Here is a 23,478-nt window from a genome sequence, read left to right on the forward strand (position 1 = left end):
AGAATGCTGTCCGACTTGTGTCATTCATGTTGAACTTGCGGTTGCCACATAACGAGAAAATCATAAAACTGCGCGAGCGTGCGATACGTTGATTGTTTTTTTCTTTTTTTTTGTTTTAACGTGATGCAAATATGTGAGCATTAGGATGCGATATGTCGTACCGTCCGTTAGAAAACGCTATAAACATGGAAAAACTTACTTAACTCCAAAATAATAACCACCTCGCCATTTATTAACGGTACTCATGTTGTCTTTACAGAAGAATTCTCGCGTATATAACTCGCGAAAAAATAGAAAGATGAAGACGAGTAAGAAACGCGGTGTACAGAAGGACGTTTGCGTTCATGTGGAACACGAAAAATACTTTTCTTTTTCATACCTTATATTTAGACAGAATTTATCTATTCCCTTCCTCTACTTTTCTCTCTCTCTCTCGCTCTCTTTCTCTCTCTCTCTCGTCGTCCTTTATCGCACATTCATTTCTCTCGTTTACTCGTATATCACGTAATTCACTTGATAATACATTGATTTCATTATCGTTGTTAGGCGTGTGGAAATTAAATTAATGAATAACGTGGTTTATGGGAGTCTCGGCTGCACGAGGCCAGGGGGAGAACAGGCTCACGAGAAATTATCACTGGTCGCTTCCAGTTTCATCTTCTTCTGCGGAGAACTCGCTTGCGAGCGCAGGTCTCCGGCGGGTCTCTTCACTTGCGGATTACTTTTCACAGCGGTGGTTGGATCTGCTGGATAATAAAGGGTTATGTTCAATAACGTTCTACGCGAGAGGAAGGTTCGCGCGGGTGACAAATCATGCGACTAACCTTGCAACCACCTGACTTGAGTGGCTGGTCCGTATCCCTTGTCGTTTCGCGCTGCTATTCTAAAGATTATGGCCGGTTTTGTAGTGGTGTCCACGTGAGCGGCGTTAAGGGCACTATTGTTCACCGAACATGAATTACTCGAACCGCAATAAACTCTAATAAAGGCTAACTGATTTGGATTCGACACGACTGTTTTTGGTTCTCCGTCATTGTTTAACGCAGTACTTCGCACTGCCAGATAAACGGAATACTCGAGGATGGGCCCGACGTTGCTGGGCGGCGGTTCCCAAGATATTTGCGCGCCATCCGCGGATTTCGATATCTTAATAGCGCTGGGTGCACCTGGGAAGCCCGGAAGACACGTCTTGAATGCCGCTACCTGTAACGAGAATTAATACTTGTAGGATTCCGAGTATTGTTCTGAGAATTCGCAAAATTGTTCGAAGAATTAAAAATATTTTATTGAATAATTTTGTGCAAAACAAAATTTATACCTCACTCCAGGCACTTCGTCCACAACTATTGATAGCAGCGACTCTGAACTTGTAAGCAGTTCCGGGCTCTAACGCCACTTTAGCTCTTCCTGTGAAAACATCCATTGTCAAAGACGATTGCGTTATATCCAACGGTTCGTCGCCGGGAAGATAATAATTTTGAACTGTAAAATTAGTTCCTTTTATCACTGCAACATCATACCACTCCGCCTCTTTCTTCTCCTCCTCGCTCTGCAAAAAAATATGAATCAACGATTAATATATCGTTTCACAAAATCACAATATCGTTTCACAAAATCAATCATAAAAAAAAAATCGACAAGATTATTTTATCAATAAAAATTAATAAGATCTACCTGTTCGTTCTTAATTTTCACGGGTGATTCTGCCGATCCCAAAGCAGCGGTAGCTAATGTCGTTAAATCTGTCGAGTCGTCTCTAGCCGTTTCTGACCTGGTATCATTAATCTTTTCCTGTTTCAGACTTTCCCTCTTTGGAACAGCAATTATTTCGTCTTTCATCTCTATCTTCATGGAAGTGTGTGTTTTCTGTACACTCTCAGTTTCCTTCTCGAGAGGAGCAGCAACACCGTTTATCGATGAAATTGGTAAATCAGATAATCTATCTTGTTCCATAGACTCATCGGTCGGCTCCAGTTTCATTTGTACACTCGGTGTAGCAACGGATGCTGTTGTTGCCGTTGTTACTGGCGTTGCATTAACCGCGTCTGTCGGAGTCAACGCGCCTACATCGGCGAGCATTGGCTCGTTGAGGTCTTCTTCTTTCACAAGCGAACTCTCGGCCGAGAAATTGGCCTCCAGCTCCGGTTCGTCCTTAATCTTTTCAGCTTCCTGAGTTTCATCTTGATGCGACATGTCCACATCCACATCATCGGTAGGCAGATTATCAGGCACTGGCGATTTTTCACTCTTGGCAAGATACGATTCGATCTTCATGGTCGTCGCCTGACTGCTTTCGTCCTGTTCAGCGCCGTCGGTTTCCGCAGCCGAATTTGCAACATCCGTTAGAGCCGTCTGTTCGGATGGAGCCTCCGCGGATGATTGTGCTAAGGGCAAGTCAGAATTTACGGATTTAACTTCGGCTAACGAATCGAGATCCTTCAAATCCTTGTCACCCGACAGTTCCGCGTCGTCAACGCTAGTTTCCATAGGTACATCATCAACTGGTTGATTGTCAGCAGCACCTTCCGTTTCCTCAGAAACCTCGTCAGTGGTAGCCGCGGCGGCGATCGCTTCGGGAAGATCTTCGGACGCAGGTTGGTCCTCCTTTAAGGCAGATTCTTCCGAGTGAACGTTTTCGGCCGCGTCGACGTCTTGAGCGGCCGCTGCCGACTCCTCGGCTGACTCGGCAGCATTTTCCGAAGCGGGTTCCTCGGTCAGATCCATTTTCTCCTCGTCGTCCGATAAGAGATCGTCCATCGGCCCGTCCACTTGCGGAAGCACGAAGTTTCCGTCGCCGTCGACTTGCATCGGCTCGCCCGCGCCCATTTGAGAAACTAACGCGGCCGCCGTAGTCGCCTCGTTGCCGTTACAGCTGTCATCTATCTTATCATCTCCGCCAGCACCGTCGTCCGTAGCCACCATGAACGATAAACCACCTGATGGTTCCTGAACCGGATCGATAAGACCTGCTTCTGCTGCCAAAGCTGCTAGCGCCGCGTCAGTAGTAGCAGGACCATCAGATGTAGATGCTGAAATATCACCTTAGTTTGCAATTTTTCTCCCATCGCACATTCTACGTATTAAAATATAATTTTACTTGAAACACATTTGCTTAAAATATAATTTTACTCACCTAAAGTTGCTGAGGGTTGTTTCTGCGAGGAGACTAAGAGCATTTTACTTGTATCTATTGAATCGGACGTGCTCGAAGTAGTCACTATGGAACTACTTGTCGGCATGAGCGTAACCGTCTTCGCACCGATGCCTCCAGACATTTGCAGAGTAACCGGCTTTCCAGAAACTGTTACCGCTTCCTATAATTTGCAAATGAACAACAGTTACTAAATTTAATAATTAAATTAACAATTTTAACATTAACTTATAAATTTAACATAAACTCAACCATCAATTACTAAATTTTCATAATTAATATATTGTTTTAATTTGAGTATTGTAAAAAATTGAGCAAATGGTTGATATTTTTAGACTGCACAGAAATATTTTGAATCAAACACTCACTGGAGCTTTTTGTATCTGCGGCATGGTGACGATTTGGCTCTTGCCTGGATTGAAGATCGCTTGTGGACTGCCCTTGGTGGCGATAGTCACTGTCTTTGGTACGCCGCCTTGTCCCGGGACCGTGATGGTTATGGGCTTGCCGGCAGTTCCGCCGCCCATTGCGCCCGAAGAGACGACTATCATCTTGACGCCTTGCTGATTCGTCACGTGATTGGTGGCTGACAACGGTAACACGTTTACGGGAGTGGTGATGTTGGTTCCTTGCCCCGCGCCAGCCTGGGAGGTCGTCATCGCCTGCACAGCCCTCAGACCCGAGCCAGTGGTGACAACGATGATCTGATTGGGTCTGCCAACCAATCCACCATTGCCTCCGGGCTTCGTGATCATGATGGTCTGTTTGCCCGTGATGTTTTGTCCCTTGCTCATCGACACTAAACCGGATGTCTTCATGGTCGTCAAAATTTTCGATCCCGCCACCGCGTTGGGATTCACCAATCGCAATATTGTCGGTCCCTGATTGAGGGGCTTCGCGCCGGCCGTCTGGACAGTTTTGCCGGGAATCAGGCTCACCTTCGGCACAGTGGCCATCATTCCCTGTCCGGTCTTCAGGAGGTGCACGATCTGCGGCTGGCCGGATATATTCTGGGCAGGCTTCTGCAATATGATCTGCTTGCTCTGTTGCGGCGAAGCGGTGCGCAGCACCGTGGCGCCAGGCGCGGTGAAGCGTATCTGCTGGCCCGGCTGCACGTTCTTCATCCTGATGGTGTTGGTCGTGGTCGCGGTGGCAGCTGCAGCCGCGGCCTGCGGCAGGATAGGGACGTTGTTCATGGTGATCTTCGGGGTGGCCGCCGCCGCCGCAGCCAGCGCGGCAATGCCGGACATGGCGGCGGGCGTCTGGCCCGACGCTACAGTTGTCGTCGCGGTCGCGGTGGTCTGCTGCTGTTCAGTGGTGACCACCGCCACCGCCGTCACCGCCGCCGCCGCCGAAGAAGTCACTAGGGGAGAACGAATTCGAATGACGTTGCCGGTCGCGACTCTCGGCGTCATCGGACTCGTCGGCTTTTGCACCGCTTGCGACGACACCACTTTCTGCACGGGGCTCTGCACCGTCGATTGAACTCGTAACGGAGACGCCGCCGCTACCGCTGCTACGGATACTCTAACGGCGGCGGCGGTGGGTGGCGTGCTTGGAGAAAGCGAAGCAACGGTAGTCACAGGCGGAGATGTGATCGGCACGGTCGCGGGAGTCGTCGCCAATGCGGGAGTCGTCACTGCCGCGGGAGTGCTGCTGATGACCGGCGCGATCGGCAACGGAGCGCTCACCGGTGGAAAAGTGCCGGTCGCCGCTGCCGGTGGCATATCGTACTTTTGTATTTGAAGGATGTAATAATGAGCGGACGGGCTCGCTGTCCAGCTAACTTCCAACGTTTGCGTGGAAGCCCTAACCAACTGAACTCTGGAAGGCGCGGCCGGCTTGCAGACCTCGAGATACCACAGATCTTTGCAGCACACCTGAGAAGCGAGAAAAGCGCCGTGTCGTTAATGCGTTTACGTTGCAGTTCGAGATAAAAGCTGCATAATCAAAACTTAGCCTGACCTGATTGTTCCAAGCTTTACGATAACCGTCTCTTCCAGACCATACATAAAGTCTACTGTGCACACCAACTGCACAATGGCCAGCACGAGCACGAGGAACGTTTTCTTCTAAAGAATCAACGGTCAATTGTTCCCAGGTAAGTGTTTCTAAAACAATGACGTGTGCTTGATTTGAATAGCAGTAACACAAATAAATGTTTTATGGAAGCCTTTTAAATAGAATGAATTTCTTCAAAAATAGTTTAGTAAAATTTATCAATTAGTATAACTAATAATCGTATATATATATTAAATATTATTAAAACTGACTTTTATATTTAAAATACTTCTATATACCAATCATTCGACGTATAGTTCAACAATTCCAGACTTGAATACTTTTCGACATTTAATAAGACCGACAATATTTCCGTCTTCCGCATTTATGTCGGCTGGATTTTAATAACATCCATCACAAATGACTTATGTTTGCATATTTGCATTGCATATTCGACAATAAAATTTTATTACACTTATACATCATTACATTACGTCTAAGTAATCTCAGAATAAAACTTTGGCAATTTATGTAGTTAACACAAGCGTGTTGTTTAAAACACACAAAAAAAAATCACCGCTACAACTTACCTAAGTTCAAGCATGCTAATGTGCTCGTACATTTCCATTCTTTCTCGTGCGTCGCGACTTTAACATCGTCGACGACCAGTGGCACCCACCCCCCGAAGACGTACATTCGATGGCCAATTAAAGTGGCGGTATGAAGTGATCTAGGTAAAGGAGTGGGTCCGTGAACTATTGGTTTGTTCCAGGTCATTGAATCAACATCGAGGAACCACAAGTCACCCAAACGGCAACCGCTCATACCACCATAAATCACCAAACACGATTTTCCCGTGGTACGATCGGTATACGCTACCCCGGTGTGGGATTCTCTGGGGGGTGGCGCGTGTCCATGCGTCTGTGGCACGTCCCAGGCCGTTTGACCGTTAGGAAGAAGGTCGAGTGTGTAGAGGTCGTTCAAATATCTCGGTATATTGTTTTTCGGATCATCGCTGTCGTTAGCCAGACCTCCGAAAAGGAAGACCCTGTTTCCAATGAGGGTGAAACTGTGCCCCAATCGCGGGCACGGCGGCGGCTCATGCTTAGGCGGCTTTGGCTTCAATCGCTTCCACTCCCATCGACTTGCTTGAAGTTCATACAATTCGTTAGAGTATTTGCCATACTCCACCATCCCGCCAAACACCAAAATACGCGTGCCATCGACTACAAAGCCGTATGCCGCACAGCCCGGAGGTATGTCTCCCTTCGTGGACGGCACAAACCATTGGTTTGTCGCTGCAAAAGTACATCTCATATAAAATCATTTATAATGCAAGATTACATTGCAAAGTGTTTATACATGTGCACTCTTCATTTTATTTGAACACGATATTTTAATTCAGTGTGTACAAAAGTAATACTTATAGATAACGTAAAAATAATTTTATTTTCTGTTGCATTAATATGCATAAATATGTAATATCTAAAGCAGAGAAAAATACTAAAATATCATTATTATATTTTTTTGTAGATTCTTTTATACAAATATAGGAATTTAATAAACATAATTAAAATCATGTAAAATAATTAAAATATACAAATTTAATAATTTTAATATAAGTGCAAATTGGCAGTAAAACTCATTTTCCAACTGTTGCAAATTTAAAGAATGTTATTGATATTTTGAAATTATTTTATTTTTATTTTGCTGCACATTCTGTGATTATCTTATTCTTATCTTACTGTTTATTATTTTTTTCAAAAAAATCTATAGCAATAACTTCAGATATTGCATATCTATCTATAGCAATAATTCAGATATTTCTACTTCAATCTGAAAAAAAAGATCCGGGATCGAAAAATTTCTCTAAACCTGAAGATGTGAGAGATCTTCCAACATTATAATAACTTGATAGATTTTGCAAAATAACAAATTATAATAAGTTCTATTTTATATATTTTTCTATAAATTTTCAACAAAATATAAAGTCATTACTTTTTAATCGAATTATATTCTTCTTTACATTCAAGAAGAAATAAGTACACATTTAAACGTCGAAAAGAAAAAGGAAAAAAAAAAAAACGGAAAAAAAGGGAAAAAAAAAGGAAAAATTGAAAAAAAAGTGCAGAATGCAGCCAAAACGGACAGACGCATATGCATGCATTCCGCTGTTACCATGGCGAGCTCGCGCGCGAGGACAAACATTTCGAAATCGGGCTCGAAATGCGCGCAGCAGTGCACGCAGGCGCATATTGGATGGCGACGTAGCGCGAGAGAGATAATACTGCACCCACAACACGGTGTGTGCGGGGATGTGCGAGGAGCGGCAGAAGGAAGAAAGAGTAGAGAGAAGGAACAAACGCAAAAGGAAAAGAGAAAGATAAAGGCGAGAAGCGCGAACGTGGAATGACGGGAAACGCGGCGCGTTGCATCGCAGTGGTGGGGCAAAGGAGAGGGGGGCGTTAGAGACAGCAATGGCCGCTCCCGCGCGTATAAACATGTAGGATGACAGACCGCGGCGATTTTACAGATATGCAGGACCGAAAGAATCGCCGCGAAGGCGCGGGGACGCTCGCGCGATCAGGATCGATGGAAAATGCACGGCACGATCGCCGACCATTCCGTCTGAGACGCGAAATCCGCAAGTTCGCCCGCGGATCCGGCCGGTGACCGTCTTGTCAACGTATGCCGCCATATTGGTTCGCGGGAATCGTCAGGAACGGCGCGCAAGGAAAGGGACGCACGATGAGAAGCGCCGTGCAACGGTAGGACTCACCCGTGTTGTACACATGTAATTCGTCGACGATCCCTTCGTTGCCGCCGCCGAAAACGACCATGAGGTCCTTAATTGCGACCGCCCGGTGGCCATGTCTGGGTCTTGGCTGGGGCCCGGTCGGATTTGCGATCCGCTTCCACTTTAGCATGGGTGCCGCCATGATGACCGTCGATCACATCATTTTTTCATACCCGCGCGACCGTCCACCACCACCGCCACCAACACCACCGACAACTTACCCCTAGAGCGGCGCGATCGCGACGCTCGACGGATTACAGCGGGCGTCCTCTTTTATCACAGAAAACCGCGATCTACGTTCGTCCTTCCGCGACGACCGTTGACGATGCTCGGCAACGGCAATAATAAACGTAAAAGGCCGCACTTACGTTCGAACTCACTTTCTCAGCACTCTCGAGATACGCGACTCTCGAGACCTAACGTCGCGAAATCTAACCTCTCTAGAACCCGAGATAAAACGCAGCAGGTCTCCGTCCGCGAGTACTAGATTCCTTCAAAACCACCGTATCGCGACGTTCTACATTCAGTTGTGTGATAACAACAAGTGCGTTTCCGATGCGTTACTTGCACTCTGTAAAAACTGCGATCGAACCGAAACTCCGGGTGCTGAGATCCGCCGCTTCGAGAACAGTGTATGCCTTCGCGGCGCGCAACACGTACACAGAGAGACGACGCGCACTGTACGTGCCTAAGCGTGAGTGTGTATGTGTGCCTGTATTTATGTGCGCGGTGTTTACGGCACTGATTGCGTGAATGCTAGAGCGGCCGCTCAGCAACACGCCGCGGCCCGGGCGGATACGCGATTGTTGCCGTCGTTGTGACGCGATCCGTTCATATCGCGATCAAGTTCACTTTCGTCGATATTTCGAGTCTTTAAATCGAGTCGTTCAAGAATAATCGGCGTGTCGATTCGCGGTCAAAAGTTTTGCACGCCGGGCTCTCTCGCTTTCCCTTCTTCTGTGTGCTATCTCTTCTCTCGTACGGTGAAAACCTGCGTCAAAACGGACGAAAAACGGCGCGGCGAGAAGATATCACTATGGCACGACCGAGCGGCACCGGAATAGAACATGCGAATTCGTAACACGACGCTTACAACGAACACAAAGCGCGCTTGCAGACAGCTGGCGGCGAACGGTTCCGTCGTACTTATCGAAGAAACACCCAGAAGAGTCGGTTGCTTGACGGCGCGCACAAGCGGCCTCCGCAATCTTCATCCACCATTGCACAAAACTCGCGTCGGTAACAAGCGCGTTGCCAACTGACAAAAGTCTAGAGAACTTTTAATTAATTAATCGATATAGATGATGTTTAATCGATTACTCAACATGATCTTTGGTTCTTTTTTTTGCTCGAACAGATTAATTATTCTTCTTGATATTTTTTCATATCCAATAAATCTTTACATCATTTCTTGCATCTTTTATCAAAATATTGTCCAAAAAATTTTCCTTATTACATATTGGCAGAGAAATCAACCAATCTAAGCAGATTACCACTTGTTATTTGTCCAAGAAAAATTGGTCCAAAAATTTTATCTTCCTTGTTTGTAATATCCTTTTCTTCTGAATAATATTAGCAATAAATATATGTGATAAATAAAATATGTATTACGGTAATTGAAAATATTTAAACAAAATAAGATATTTGCATACGGAGAAATCAACCAATCGCAAGTCTGAATGCAGGATTTCGTTGAATTCTGGACGTTATTCTTACACGTTATATGATTAGTTGATTTATCTGCGCATATTTTATGCAATTGTGCCTTGAACAAGTTTAAGAAATGACTCATTAACAAATTTCTTTTACAAAGAATGTTATTTAAAGGTTAACTCTTTATGTACAATGCTTTGAATATACAATACAGCTATAACAGGTTTCAATACATATATGAATTTAAAAAAATGACTGATAGAAATCAATCAAATTTTATTTATAAACATAGTACTTCTTACATAAATATCATTTCTATTTTCTTATAAATCATGCTGATATACACTCTGTCTCTGATAATTTGTAAAACCTATATATTCATGTTGAAATAGATATAGAGTGGTCACATACATTATATTGATAATACTTAATTCAAAATACATTCAAGACTCCAATTTTATTTGTCCACTTCATTTCTCTATTCATTTTACGGAATGATAAAGTATAATCATCTTCATTAAAGTTGGAAATATTTTTACATTTCTTCATTCAATATATTAATTCGAATTTATTTTAAATTTTGAAATATTTATCTTAAACATCTCAAAATCAAATACAATTTTATATCGTCCAACATGAACGATTTATCACTCTATCCTGTCGAATAGAAATTCATAATATATCGAATTGATAGTTTATTTTACAAAGTATAATGTGATTGATACTTTAAGCAAACTATAAATGCAAATAACAAAATTATGAAATTATTATAAGATTTACAGCGCGATAATAATATAAAGTTTAACGTTCTTTACCTACTAAACCAACTTCGCATATCTTGCACACTGTGTCTTTAAACTGTGGGTTATAGCTGGCACCGCATAGGAAACACTTTACTTCCGGTTTTCCTTTGTAAATAGGTGTGTACGTGCTTGCGCACAACGAGAAGGGATTGTGTTCATCATAGGCTAACTTGTGCTCGTCAACAGGATTTTTATCACAAGACTGAAAAAATAGATGAAATTTTTTACACATTTACAAATATCAATTATTTAAATAAATATTTATTCACAGTGAAGTGGAAATACCTGTAACAGAATCCGAATTTTTTGTGCAAGTTCAGGATTCGGTCCTAGCTCGAGTAATCTTCTTGCAAATGAACCCGCAGTCTTGTAATTCTTCAATTTGTAGAATAAATTCACAGCTACTTGAAGGGTGAGAATCTGATGCACGGGCTGCAAATTACAGTGCGTAAAGTACGCCGCCATCTCGCAAATCCTTTTCTGCTCGGCTAACGTGGATCTCGGCATACTTTTACGTTCAGTTTCCATTTTCAAACCTAAGATATACTCGCGACAGATCTGAATCAGTTGTTGACTCTCCGCGATGTCCTGTTTGGTATCGACAACGAGCAGTGGTATACTTAGCAAGATTCCTTGCAGTTTTTCTATCGCTTTGGCAAATTTGCCGTTAGTCGTCAATTGATAGCACAGTTGAAGGCGCTGAACCAATTCGGAAAGGTGCAATCCAACTGCAGGCACGCCAGTTTTCGCCGTAGCGTCCTTCCAGTTGGTCTCTTTCCAGTTTCTTTGAGGATATCCGTATATCGATGGTACATTAGGTAAACAAGCGTAAGATGTCCTGGCTCGGGCGTACGTATTCATAAACAGAGACTCGTAAGGTCCGAATTCTATTACTCTGACATGAGTATTCAACAATCTGAAAGCAGACTCAAACGAGCCGGCCAGTATGTGATCAACCACCAGCTTGGAGTTGTTAATCCAGTGCTGCGTCGGTGGAATTCCTTTGGTAGGCGGAGAATAGTAGCCTTCCTGATTCGCCGTAGACGCGACAACTTCGAGTTCCGGCGGCAGATCAACATCTTCGACGTCCCATCCAGGAGTCTCTTCACCTTCCGGCGCGATTTCCGTATCGACGCCTTCTTCGTCGTCTAGGCCGAGTTCCTCGTCCTGGCCCCATCCCTCAGGCGTCGTTGTACCGTCATCTTCCGGAGCGAGAGCGGCAGCTACCTGACTCTTGCCGCGAGACATCATCGCCCCCTCGAAGAAGCCTTTAGAGACGGTCAGCAGCGGCCAGTTGTTCTCGGCTTGTTGAATAGGTACAGGTGGACGGAGATATATGGCGCCGTTCTCCAACGAAGAAAGCTCTTCGCTCATTGATTCATACTGCGCGTCGTCATCCTCGTTTGATATTCCATGGATTTTTTCGGTAACATACGCCAACGAAGCTTGTCCAGAGCTCTATAAAAAGTTTAGATATAAGTTTGTATATAATTATTCTGCAATATTATAAAATGTTAAGTATTTGATATTTTTTAAACACTATTCAATGTATTAAAATATTAAATAACATTTAATATAATAATCTACTTGAGGAATTTTTCTATTCAAATATAAATAAAATAAAAAATTAAGAGAAATACATACTCGCAAAATCTTAGCTCGTTCATAAATGTCGCCAAGCAGCAAGCTTCCTTGATATTGTCCAGACACGTCCTTTCGAATTTCCGCAATCTTAATCATTTTACGTAATTTTTCCAAGTTACCAGTTATAAGGTAAAGGAAGGCCAGCTTCTCAAAATTCTTTGTCCTTTGATAGCACATTTCCACGACTTGATGATTGCCTTGCAATAAAGCAGTTTGCGCTAAACTTTCCCAGCACGATTTCTGATCGAGCGATCTTGCTGCTTCTAATGCGACTTCAATGTTTCCACATTCAAGCGCGAGACCGAATCTGGTCTTCTCGTCTTTCACGAAGTGAAGCGCTACTTCTGGATATCCCTTCTGCTGCAAATATGCAATAATTGATTGTCCAACGAGATTTGCATTGCGCACCATGTGTAAAACTTCCTCGTATTTCCTGTTAATCAGTGCTAGCTTGAATTTGTATTCCGTCGGATCTATTCGCAGAATTCTCGGCTTGCATTCTCGATCCAAGCAATAAACCTGATTGCCCTTCACTTTCGTGACGTATATCGGCAAGTCTAGTGTACGAATGATTCCGTGATCGCCATTGCTGATTGCGTACTTAATGTGATTGCTAGTTGTGTAAATAAACACGCCGGAATCATCCCAAGCGCCGGATTTCACTCTGGTAGTCTCGTGCACAGAACAGAGAGACTCTAAGCGACGATTGCAAATGTTGACGGTGTGTTTGGACAGCAATGCGACATGAGACATGTCGCTAGACCACACAACGTATCTGCACTTCGAGATTTTCACTTCCGCTAAGGTTCTCTTCTGTTGCACGTCAAACAGCGTTACCTGTTCTGGATCGCGCAAAAGCAGCATGCCGGTGCCAGCGTAAAATATTTCGTCGCAGTTTGGAATTTGCACCTTCTTCGTGACTTCATTTTTCAGGTTTTTAATAACTAACTGAAAAAAGAAATATTTATTAAATTGTGTTCTCTAAAAATATGATAAATATTTACAAAAGATAAAATAAGAATGTATAAAAAAAAATCTCTAATTATTCGATTTAAACAAACTAATTTATTAATTAAATTATTAAATTTTGAAAAGTTTGGAATGTAATTAATCATTGCAAAATATGTTAACTCACCGAATACGCTCTATCTAACACAGCGAATCGATTCCTGGCAACCCAGATAGCAGTGAGGCCAGACGCTCGTTTGGTATCAGCATCCGTGCTTGAATCTCCCTCGCGTGGGATCATATATAAATCGTAAGTACTATTGTCGATGTTTGAGGGCGATCTCGTGCATACCAGAACGCTATTTTCCGCCTGATTATACGACATACTGTACGGCGCGGTTTTGCCTCCACTGCGAATTTGCATCACCGATGTATCCTTCGACGAGGTGAAATCCAGCTTCCGAAGGAAACGGTCCTTCACGTAGTACAAAAGATTTCCGTATACTGCATACGCGGGACGTTCTCTCTCAAGCTTGAAGATGATCATACCAGAATCGTGACCGGCCGCAAACAGATTGAGAGTTGGATGAGCGGCGAGCACCCAAAATCTCTCGTGTTCCCTTCTAAATGTGTGCAAACACGTGCGTTTTGTCATGTCCCAAACTCGGATACTCTTATCTTCGGAATTTGAAAGGATGAGATCTTGTCGGGGATGGAACAGCAGGCAGGACACATTGTTGTAATGGCCGCGACACGTATCCACCTCCCACGCTTTTGCATCGTTCATCCGCCACATTTTGATCTGCCGATCATCGGCTCCAGAGAGAATCAGAGGTAACGAACTGTGAAAGCACGCCCAGTTTACGCCTCTGTCGTGACCTTCCAACACGTATTTCACCACTGCGTCTGCCTGGCCGAATAAATCGGTCGCGCCCGGATTCTTCAAATGATCCTCTAAGCCACCCGGACCCGGTGCCACATTCTTCTTGCGTAATCCTGCAATTACATTTATCCGGATATGAAAGTGTAATCATATCTCTTTGCCAATAAATTACATGATTCTAAAAATTATTATATCACACACTTTTAATTTCTTAATTCTAACTTCATAAGCCTATTAATTTTATGAATTTATAAGTTTGATCAATTTTCAATTGATAAAATAATAACAAATATAAGCAATATTTTATGCTTATAAGATTTTTTACAAAAAATAAAGTTTAAAGAAAATCTTAGACTGATATCTATTCTATTTTTTATAAGAATTATAATTTTCCATGTAAATAACATTAGACAATATTTTGAACACAAACCGGAAATATCCCAAACGCGGACTGTTTGATCCAGCGAAGCTGATATGATAATGTCTTCCGTGGGATGAAATTGGGCGCACATTACATAATGATTGTGCCCAGTCAGTACGCAAATGCAAGTACGGCTCTGCCAGTTCCAGATACGGATAGTCTGATCATCTGAAGCACTAAGGATCCAAGGATATTCGTGATGGAACACTGTGGTCCTGATATAGTCCAAGTGACCCAATAAGGTGAAAATACATCTTCGTTGCTTATAATTCCAAACTTTGATCTTGTAATCGTCGCCGCCAGAAACAAATAATGGCTGCTGATTGTGGAAGCATATGCCTCGGACCGGTCCATCGTGCTCGTCGAATTTGTCAAGCAAGGTGCACATACGGTAGTCCCATAATTGAATAACGCCATTGTGCAAACTGCAATTTTTTCATAAATACAAAAGATTTATAGCATAATATTTTTATTAAACTAATAAAAAAAATTGAATCTTACATTTATGAGATGTAAAACACAGTGTAAGAATTTTATAACGCTAATAAATGAGAAATAAATTTGTTAAAAGATTTTTTAATATTAAATTTTAAATAAAATGCGTCTTTAACTTAAATTTTAACTTAAATTATTAATATTAAGTAACAACTTAAATTTTAAGTTAAAATTATTATACTCAAAATTCAATTTTATTGATAATACTGATGCAAATTCTCTTTCCTTAATGTTACTCAACACCAACAATTTTCTGTACATATGGATATAATTTATTTCGAGAACGTACGGTGCCAATTTTGAAATCGTTTATTGGTTTGCACGCCACAAGTATTATCTTCTTTCATGAGTGCTGCCCTACATTACGAAAACCGGTGGTTCTTTTTTTTTGGGTGCGTTACAAAATAACGCACAAATATAGAGGTCATTTGGAAACTGGATTTCGGGCGTGCAAATATATAGGGAGTGCAAATAAAGCGACAAAAATAATACAAGTTTAAAAATAAGAATTATTATGTCTTTTGGAGAAATTAATGTATAAACTCCATTATTTAAATAAATTTAAATAAATTTTTAATGAAAATGCTACAATTACGATTTTATTCAAAATTTAATAGATCTTTGTAAATAATATTTAATCACCTTGTGTATCTTGATTCTACTATCTTAAAAAGTAGGTGTGGCTCACCCATTACTTAATCTGAATACCAAAAGTGATTGGTTTTGAGTCCTCCGGTTCGACCTTCTACTAATAATCCTTTTAATATGCATGAATATTAAGTACTTGTTATGGAAAATCACTCGTTCATACATATTTAACAAAGAGATCAAATGTGATTGTCAAATTTTTCATTTGACTGATAACGAATCACCTTTCAACATGAATCAATCATTACATCCTGCTTATACTCATTTCAATTTAAATAAATAATAAAGCTGAATATAAGTATTGTTGCAATAAGCATTATAATAAATATAAGAAACAAGTTGTAATATATATTACATTATTTTTCACAGTACAATAATTAGATTCCTTTACTTTAAATTAAATCTTAGAATTAATACAACTATTATTATTAAAAAATATATTTTAGATAATATATTCACACAAAAAATAATAAATTAATCAATTTTTTAAAAATTGCATGAATATGCATAAGCAAAAGCATTTTTCACATTTGTTTTTTTTCAAACAAGACAATTTATTCTTGTCTATAAAACGCAATTGCACAATTATCAAAAATACATAATGTGTGATAAAACTATCAAAACTTCAATTTACATATGCTAATATAATTTGGACAAATTCAATAATAGTCAAGGAACAAATAATTGACAGATCCCCTCAGGACATTTCTGCAAAATCAGGTCATCAGAAACAGAGGCGCGAATGTGGTGGGGATGTAAAATGCACGGATGGAGGCCGTGTATATAGAGATCACCTTATTACAGCATCAAGGTAGTTTGCTCCTTAATTTCAATAAGCTCACATTTGCTCCCTTTGTCAACTTTCGACAATGGCATTCCTTCCATTTTTTATTACCATTGTAAGTACGCATTTGCATTTAAATCAAGAATTTACACCGAGTGTATCAAAACAGTGTGTTGTTTTAGTAACAAATTCTTTCGTAAATTTAAAATCAATTTTTCATACACAATTTATCACAAATTTTAAGAAAATAAAATTTTCTTTCACAATTAATTAATAATTCGTAAATTTATATTTATTATGTTCATTTTTTTCAGCTTTTACTGGGTGTGACATTAGACAGAACATATTCTGCTTCAAATGAAGACATTCACTCAGTGTTTTCTAACATTCCAAGATTGTTCTACACAACATCCGACTCGAATCCTGCTCTCAGTGGATATTCATATACAACTCAGGATTTTAATGGCGGTGAGAGTAATGTTGTTTTTACAACTGGCGCCGATTCTGTAAGCAGACTACGAAGTGAAATGAATTTAATGAAAATGCCGGAAACATATTCGCCAAGAGATATGTTGGATAAAACTCAAGAAAATTTAATATCTTCAAAACAACAATCTGAAGAAGTCGAAGCAAGCAATAAACAAGAAGATTATAATTTAAGTGCTGAAACCATCAATGAAGAGAAGAAACTTTCAACAAATTCTGAAGTGGATAGTAATATCATTGGACATCAAGAAACTCCTCAGCAAATTTCTTCTTTTGTACCTTATCCCGTATTTAGAGAAAATTTATTAAACTTGCACTTTCCAGCAGTGTTTCCGAGATATCAAGTGTCAAACGCGATACAAAACCAATATTATCCTTCTAATCCCTATGCTGCTTTAGAATTGCCTTTGCATAATTTTGGTTTCTACGATCCTGCTGTGCCACTATTTTATCAATCAGCAATCACAATCCCAGACAATAGCTTTAGCCATACATCAGCAGCTGATAAAGACATAAAAGAATCTATAGAATCACGTGTTATGCAAAAATCACAAATTAATGCCACTAGCTCTGAATCTAATTCTATAGAATCCGGTGTTATAAAATCAAGATCCAATTTAGAATTAAAGGCGAATGCAATTGAAGAAACATCATCTACTGAATCTGCTACCTCCATGAATACATTTGAGTCTACAACAATATATGAGAAAGATACGAAAAAAATTAGTAATAAATCAACAAATCCTGCAACAACTGAGAATTCTGTTGAACAGATTACAGAAAACACAGCAAATAGTACTGAATCAAGTCTGTTATCAAATACAACATCTATCAATAAGAGCAATATCACTGAAGAAAAATCCACAAATAAAATTTAAATCTCATATATTACACTATTCTGTAACAATAATATTCATAACAATAGGATTCTTAATAAAATCTGGCAAGATTACTGCAATTGTACATACCATTTAAACCACATTAAAATAAATTTTTTACTTATCACTAAATTATGTAAATCCTTTTTATAATACAATAAAAATAATTTTCAATAATAAAATAGTCATGTCTTTATAAAATTATCAGTGTTTATGTTCAAGTTATTGAAAGCACTGTGCATTAAATAAGAGGTTATGTCTATGCCAAAAAATAAGCATACATATACAAGAAATCGTGTAGCAAATAATTTTATTATGTCGTAAATGATTAAATAGAATTTTGTTCTTGCGAATAGTTAAACGTTTTTAAGCATTAGTTTTTAAAATGTCACCAAATGGTCAAAAAGTTAAAAAACGTCTGTCACTCACCTAGCAAGTATCCAAGGACGTTTTGGATGAAAAGACAAGCCTTTCACTCGAGCAGATTTCGTCTCGAACTTCGTCAACATCTTTTATCAATTATTTCAGGCACAATTAGTTAAATATTGCTCTCTTGAAATTCTTGAATATTTAACACGACAGAAGACACGTCACTATATCACCACAAACTATACTGGTACATAGATGTATTTTGCGTGTTGTTTTTATAACAACAATACTGGTAACATTTTGATTATAAAATCAAAATCCCTAAAATTTACTAGAGCAGTATTTATGCATTTAATTATTTATTTAAAGTATTTGTTATTAGATCTTGCTGTATATTAATTTTTAATGTTATAAAGAAAAAGTATAATAGAGATAATAGAGAGAGATGTAAAGTAGAGATAAAAATACAGATAAGTAAAAATACAGATAGTAAATTTGAAACACATCGATGAGTTGCACGCGGTACATTCTGATTGGTCAGCAGTCTACATTAATGAAAGACACATTTTGTCGTCTGGTCCATCTAACCTTTGATGTCAATCCTTAGATGTGTTAAATGGTATTATTTAGAGCAATTATGATTTAATTCAATACAGGATAAACATTCAGGGGACGTTGGTTTTTTATTGGTTTTTGAGAGTATATTCTCTGTGCTTCCTACAATTTTTATATAAACTACGATTGTGTCGACAGCCGGTGCGGTATAATGCGAGTGCCGACCAGTATTGTATTTTTTAATCTTTTTATTATTCTATCAGTTTGTATGAACAGCATTCACTGTGAAAAGGAAAACTTGGATAAGGAGGAGCTTAAGTCTCAAAAATTACCACCTTGTGCAGCATGTAAAATGCTTATCAATAGTTTTAAAGAGGTAAACATCACTTTTGGTTCCATAAATTTACACATATGTAGTTAGAAAATCATGCATTTAAATTATTTTATACTAGTGTTATTAAAATAAAAGGGACAATTTTATTAAATTATTTAAATGTTATATAATTTTAAATTATTATTATTTTTTAGGGTTTAGAAAAGACAAGCCGTGGAAAGTTCGAAGGTGGAGATAGCGCTTGGGAAGAAGATAAACTAGGTTCATATGCAAGAAGTGAAATAAGATTAATTGAAATACAGGAAAACTTATGTAAAAAGATTGAACGTGGCGAAACGCAGTGTCATTCTTTAGCTGAAGAATTGGAGAGTCTGATAGAAGAATGGTGGTTTAAGCATCAAGACACTCATCCAGATATATATGATTATATTTGTATCGAAAAGACAGAACGTTGTTGTCCAAAGGATCATTATGGTTCAACTTGTACACCCTGTCCAGGATATCCAGATAAAATCTGTAATAATAATGGCAAATGTAAAGGAGCTGGTACAAGAAAAGGAAGCGGCGGTTGTTTATGTGACAAAGGATACATTGGAGACACATGCTCAGAATGTGCTTCAGGATATTATGAATCTTATAAGGATGAAAAGACTTTGCTATGTTCTGCATGCCATGCAGCATGTGATGGACCTTGCAAAGGTGCTGGACCGAAGGATTGTGAGAAATGTGCAAGTGGATGGTATATGATTGAAGGCAAAGGCTGCTTTGACATTGATGAGTGTTTAAAAATTGAAGAAACTTGCTCTAACAATCAATTCTGTGTTAATAAGGAAGGAGGCTATACTTGTTTAAGTACATATATGTTATATATTTTTAACAACTTTTATTATTTTTAGAATTTTCGATGTGAAAATTAAAAATTTGAAACTTTTTCAGCTTGTGACAAAGCCTGCGATGGTTGTACTGGCGATGGTCCAGATATGTGCATCAAATGTACTGAAGATTACTATAAAAAAGATAACATGTGCATAAGTGAGTATTATAAATGGATTAATGAATAGCATTTTAAGTAATACATATTTATAATTTATGTTACTTACAGATTTAGATCTTCTTGGCCGCAAAAGACAGGAAAAATGGGCACGATATCTCACATATTTTGGACTCTGTGTAGCAACATGTATTATTTCACAACGCAATGTTTATGCGGCAAGCATTATTGGCTTGCTAGTTTCAATATATATGACTGTCTCAGAGTACATGATTGCTCATAGCAATGCCCAGCATGCAATGGATATTCTAGGACTTAAATAGGACAGCTTAAATAGGAACACATTTTAAATAAATTTTTTGTGAAATTGTTACAGTATTGTGTTGTGTCACACACACGTATAAGGAATCATCCATATGTAAAATAAATCATATTAGAATTAATTTATAATTATTAATATATATACAACTAAGGTAACAAAGATATAGAAATTTTATTTATTTTTTAACAGTATCTTTTATTGACATTCCTAAAAAATTCTTTAATGTTGTTCCTGATATATGTATGGATACATGTATGTTTCTAATATCATCTGTATATTCACTTTATACATATAATTATATGGTTAATTATATAATTAATAATCTTTATTAAGATATCGAAATGTTTTATAACTTTTTTACTGACTAGTTTTATAATACTATTTCTTATCTGTCAAAATAATTGAAATTGATTTTATATATCGGATATATTTTATACAATTTAAAATCAAGTCTTTGGACAAAGATGTTATTACAATTGCATGCATAATGTATAAAAGAACTTTTAAATTGACATAAAATAACATTATAATATTACATATCCCAATCATATAGTTTCTCATTACTTTATATTTTCTTATTTTGAATAGAAACATAATCGTAGTTAACTCACTATAAAAATGTTTTATTTTTTGTTTTTTATCTGGTGTTTTATTTCCGTGTTATCTGCATTAAATAATTGAAAAAATAAATTATTTAAATTTTTCATATTTTTAAAATTTAACAATTTTAATTGTAATTAATATAAACACACAACTAAAATATAATAAACCAATCAAGTAGTATGCCGCTAAGTGGAGAAATATGATATCACCTTTTCGTAATAAATATTTTATACTTTATCTTCTCGATATAACAAATTTTAATTGCATTTAATAACTTCATATCTATAATATATTTTTGAAATATTTTTCAAATAGAACGTATTTAATGTAAAATCCAAAATAAAATTTTTCTTCTTTTAAAAATAGATGAAAATGTATGTATATAACATGTTTCTACATATACAATTGTACGCAAAAATCAGGAAGGATATCAGGGGTCAAAAATGTTTTTAAACAATATAAATGTACATTTTATATTTCGAATATGAGATCTAATTCTAACTTTTATTTTTTATTTGTTTGTATCAGCTCGTATATATATACGAGAGTATATGTACACAATCTGTTCACATGTCTTTGCGGCAGACTAAATTAGTTGTGAATTAGTTATCGTTAGACGGCTAAACTTTTCATAAAATCTCTAAAGCTAATACAATGTAGTAATAATTTCGAGCATCTACTTCTCTCAAACAAATCGCGTATTCTTTGTTAATAATAAAATGATAATCTATTGTGAAAAAAAAATCCATTCGTACAAGAAAATTGGAAGATTTTAGTTTTTCTGTAATTCAATTTATTTATTTACGCAAAAAATATATTGTTTCTCACTTTAAAATTTATATTTTCTATTTATAGATGCATTTTGTTAAATCAATCACATCATGCATTTCGTATGCATCACACTATAAGTTTAATAGAAGTATACACTCGAATATAGAAGACTGAAATCTAATAAAAAATGCCATAGTTTGACGCTAGATGGATATATAGTATAATACTTTCTCGTAATTAAATATCGCATACTTCCATTATTTCTCTTGAAGCATATGAGACTTGCACATATTATTCAACTTTATATCCATAATATATTTTTTGGATGTTTTTATGGGTGAGATTACCTTAACTTAATCCAAAATAAAATTTTCTTTTTCTAGTTAGAAATAAACACTTCGATTTGTTGGTATAAAGTTTTAAGCTTCTTAAAAACCAATTTTTTTATATTTTCATATTCATTAATCGACACGATAGTTTCTTTAATTAATGTTTTAATTTTAATCGACTTTTATTAAATCGTACTATTTTTTATTAGATTATATTAAATATATTTATCACATTCTGTACTAATTTATTGTAAGTATACATACTTAAATCATTAATTTTTTTACTACATGTGTATAAAATTATTAAGGCACAAAAGTTCATAAAGTTTTACAATAAATCTTCCTAAATAAACGAACTGAGATGCGTTGAAAACATTCAACTGTTTTTTTTGTATGTGCAATTGTTTTCACATACATTAATTTGTAATTTCTTTTTACTATTTTTATTATCAAAAAAAGTAGCTCTGTACCTCGAACTACCAAAATATTTATCATAAATTTCCCAAATTTCCACGCTCTAACGATTGTTACATATCATTACATACAAAGTTTATACAACGTGCTTCTCTATAATCTACTATATATACAATTTTTTTCTTTAATACTTATGCTATTTATTTATAAATTTTATTTGTTGAACTAATATTTATGCATATATAAGGGTGTTTCATAATGTCCATGCCAACGCTCGTGTGCGAATAGAGTGCGGTAAACTGAATAGAAAAGTCCTTTACCGTTTTGCAATTTTCGCAATAGTAATTGAGATATTAATTAAAAGGGATTGACGAATAATCGCGCGTTGCGCGTAGCTAGATCGTGGGCTGTACACTCTAAACGTGATAACAACGAGGATCGCATGGCAACGAAAAATAACACGTAGCGAGAGCAGGAGTGATATGCGTTGTTATTTTTCGTTGCCATGCGATTCTCATTGCTGTCACGCCTAGAGCGTACAGCCTACGATCTAGCCGCGATCAACGCGCGATTATTCGTCAATCCCTTTTAATTAATATCTCAATTACTATTGCGAAAATTGCAAAACGGTAAAGGACTTTTCTATTCAGTTTACCGCACTCTATCCGTACACAAGCGTTGGCACGGACATTATAAAACACCCTGTATAGAAGACTGAAATCTAATAAAAAATACCACTGTTTGACGCTAGATGGATATATACTATAATACTTTCTCGTAATTAAATATCATATGCTTCTATTATTTTTCTCAAAGTATACGAGATTTACACGTATTATTAAGCTTTATATCCATAAAATATTTTTTGGATGTTTTTGTAGGCAAGATTGCTTAACATAATCTAAAATAAAATTTTCTTTTTTTAAGCTAGAAATAAATAACACTTTGATTTGTTGAAATAAGTTTTAATGCCTTTCAAAAACCAATTCTTTTATATTTTCATATTCATTAATCGATATGGTAATTTCTTTATTCAACATTTTAATTTTAATCAACTTTTATTAATTCTTACTAATTTTTATTAGATCATATTAAATATATTTATCACTTTCTGTATTCATTTATAATAATACATATTTACATCATTAATTTTTTTTATTTTAATATATGTGTATATAATTATTAAGGCACAAAAGTT

The 23,478-nt window shown here is 37.6% G+C and overlaps 4 protein-coding genes across 8 annotated transcripts; 2 read left to right on the forward strand and 2 right to left on the reverse strand.

Moving 5' to 3' along the window:
• Positions 1-92: 92 nt before the first annotated feature.
• Positions 93-9,183, reverse strand: LOC105671701 (Host cell factor). 4 transcript variants are annotated; one of them, XM_067353287.1, is made up of 9 exons: positions 7,932-9,183; positions 5,743-6,450; positions 5,117-5,262; positions 3,520-5,031; positions 3,134-3,314; positions 1,675-3,041; positions 1,319-1,549; positions 825-1,203; positions 93-746 (listed from the first exon to the last, which is right to left on the reverse strand). In XM_067353287.1, exons 1-9 carry the CDS (start codon positions 8,089-8,091, stop codon positions 622-624), a joined length of 4,809 nt encoding a protein of 1,602 aa, XP_067209388.1. In that variant the 5' UTR covers positions 8,092-9,183; the 3' UTR covers positions 93-621. The 4 variants fall into 4 exon arrangements, with proteins under 4 accessions (XP_067209388.1, XP_012221516.2, XP_012221515.2 ...); XM_012366093.2 differs by having other exon boundaries at positions 93-743; positions 1,675-3,029; positions 7,932-9,182; XM_012366092.2 differs by having other exon boundaries at positions 1,675-3,029; positions 7,932-9,182.
• A 657-nt stretch (positions 9,184-9,840) lies between these two features.
• Positions 9,841-18,209, reverse strand: alphaCOP (coatomer subunit alpha). Its single transcript, XM_012366094.2, has 6 exons — positions 18,022-18,209; positions 14,311-14,726; positions 13,185-13,993; positions 12,050-12,997; positions 10,691-11,863; positions 9,841-10,607 (listed from the first exon to the last, which is right to left on the reverse strand). Exons 1-6 carry the CDS (start codon positions 18,099-18,101, stop codon positions 10,404-10,406), a joined length of 3,630 nt encoding a protein of 1,209 aa, XP_012221517.1. The 5' UTR covers positions 18,102-18,209; the 3' UTR covers positions 9,841-10,403.
• On the forward strand, positions 15,578-18,030 carry LOC136999379 (uncharacterized). Its single transcript, XM_067353295.1, has 2 exons — positions 15,578-16,343; positions 16,543-18,030. Exons 1-2 carry the CDS (start codon positions 16,314-16,316, stop codon positions 17,590-17,592), a joined length of 1,080 nt encoding a protein of 359 aa, XP_067209396.1. The 5' UTR covers positions 15,578-16,313; the 3' UTR covers positions 17,593-18,030.
• Positions 18,210-18,474: 265 nt separating the features above from the next.
• On the forward strand, positions 18,475-20,349 carry Creld (Cysteine rich with EGF like domains). Of its 2 annotated transcripts, XM_012365894.2 has the most exons (5): positions 18,475-18,580; positions 18,780-18,892; positions 19,045-19,702; positions 19,787-19,882; positions 19,953-20,349. In XM_012365894.2, the coding sequence occupies exons 2-5, from the start codon at positions 18,785-18,787 to the stop codon at positions 20,162-20,164; spliced, it is 1,074 nt and encodes a 357-aa protein (XP_012221317.1). In that variant the 5' UTR covers positions 18,475-18,580; positions 18,780-18,784; the 3' UTR covers positions 20,165-20,349. The 2 variants fall into 2 exon arrangements, with proteins under 2 accessions (XP_012221317.1, XP_012221315.1); XM_012365892.2 differs by having other exon boundaries at positions 18,487-18,892.
• The last annotated feature ends 3,129 nt before the right edge of the window (positions 20,350-23,478 follow it).

Source organism: Linepithema humile, chromosome 4 (genome assembly GCF_040581485.1).
Source record: "Linepithema humile isolate Giens D197 chromosome 4, Lhum_UNIL_v1.0, whole genome shotgun sequence".
In the NCBI taxonomy this organism is placed as follows: domain Eukaryota; kingdom Metazoa; phylum Arthropoda; class Insecta; order Hymenoptera; family Formicidae; genus Linepithema; species Linepithema humile.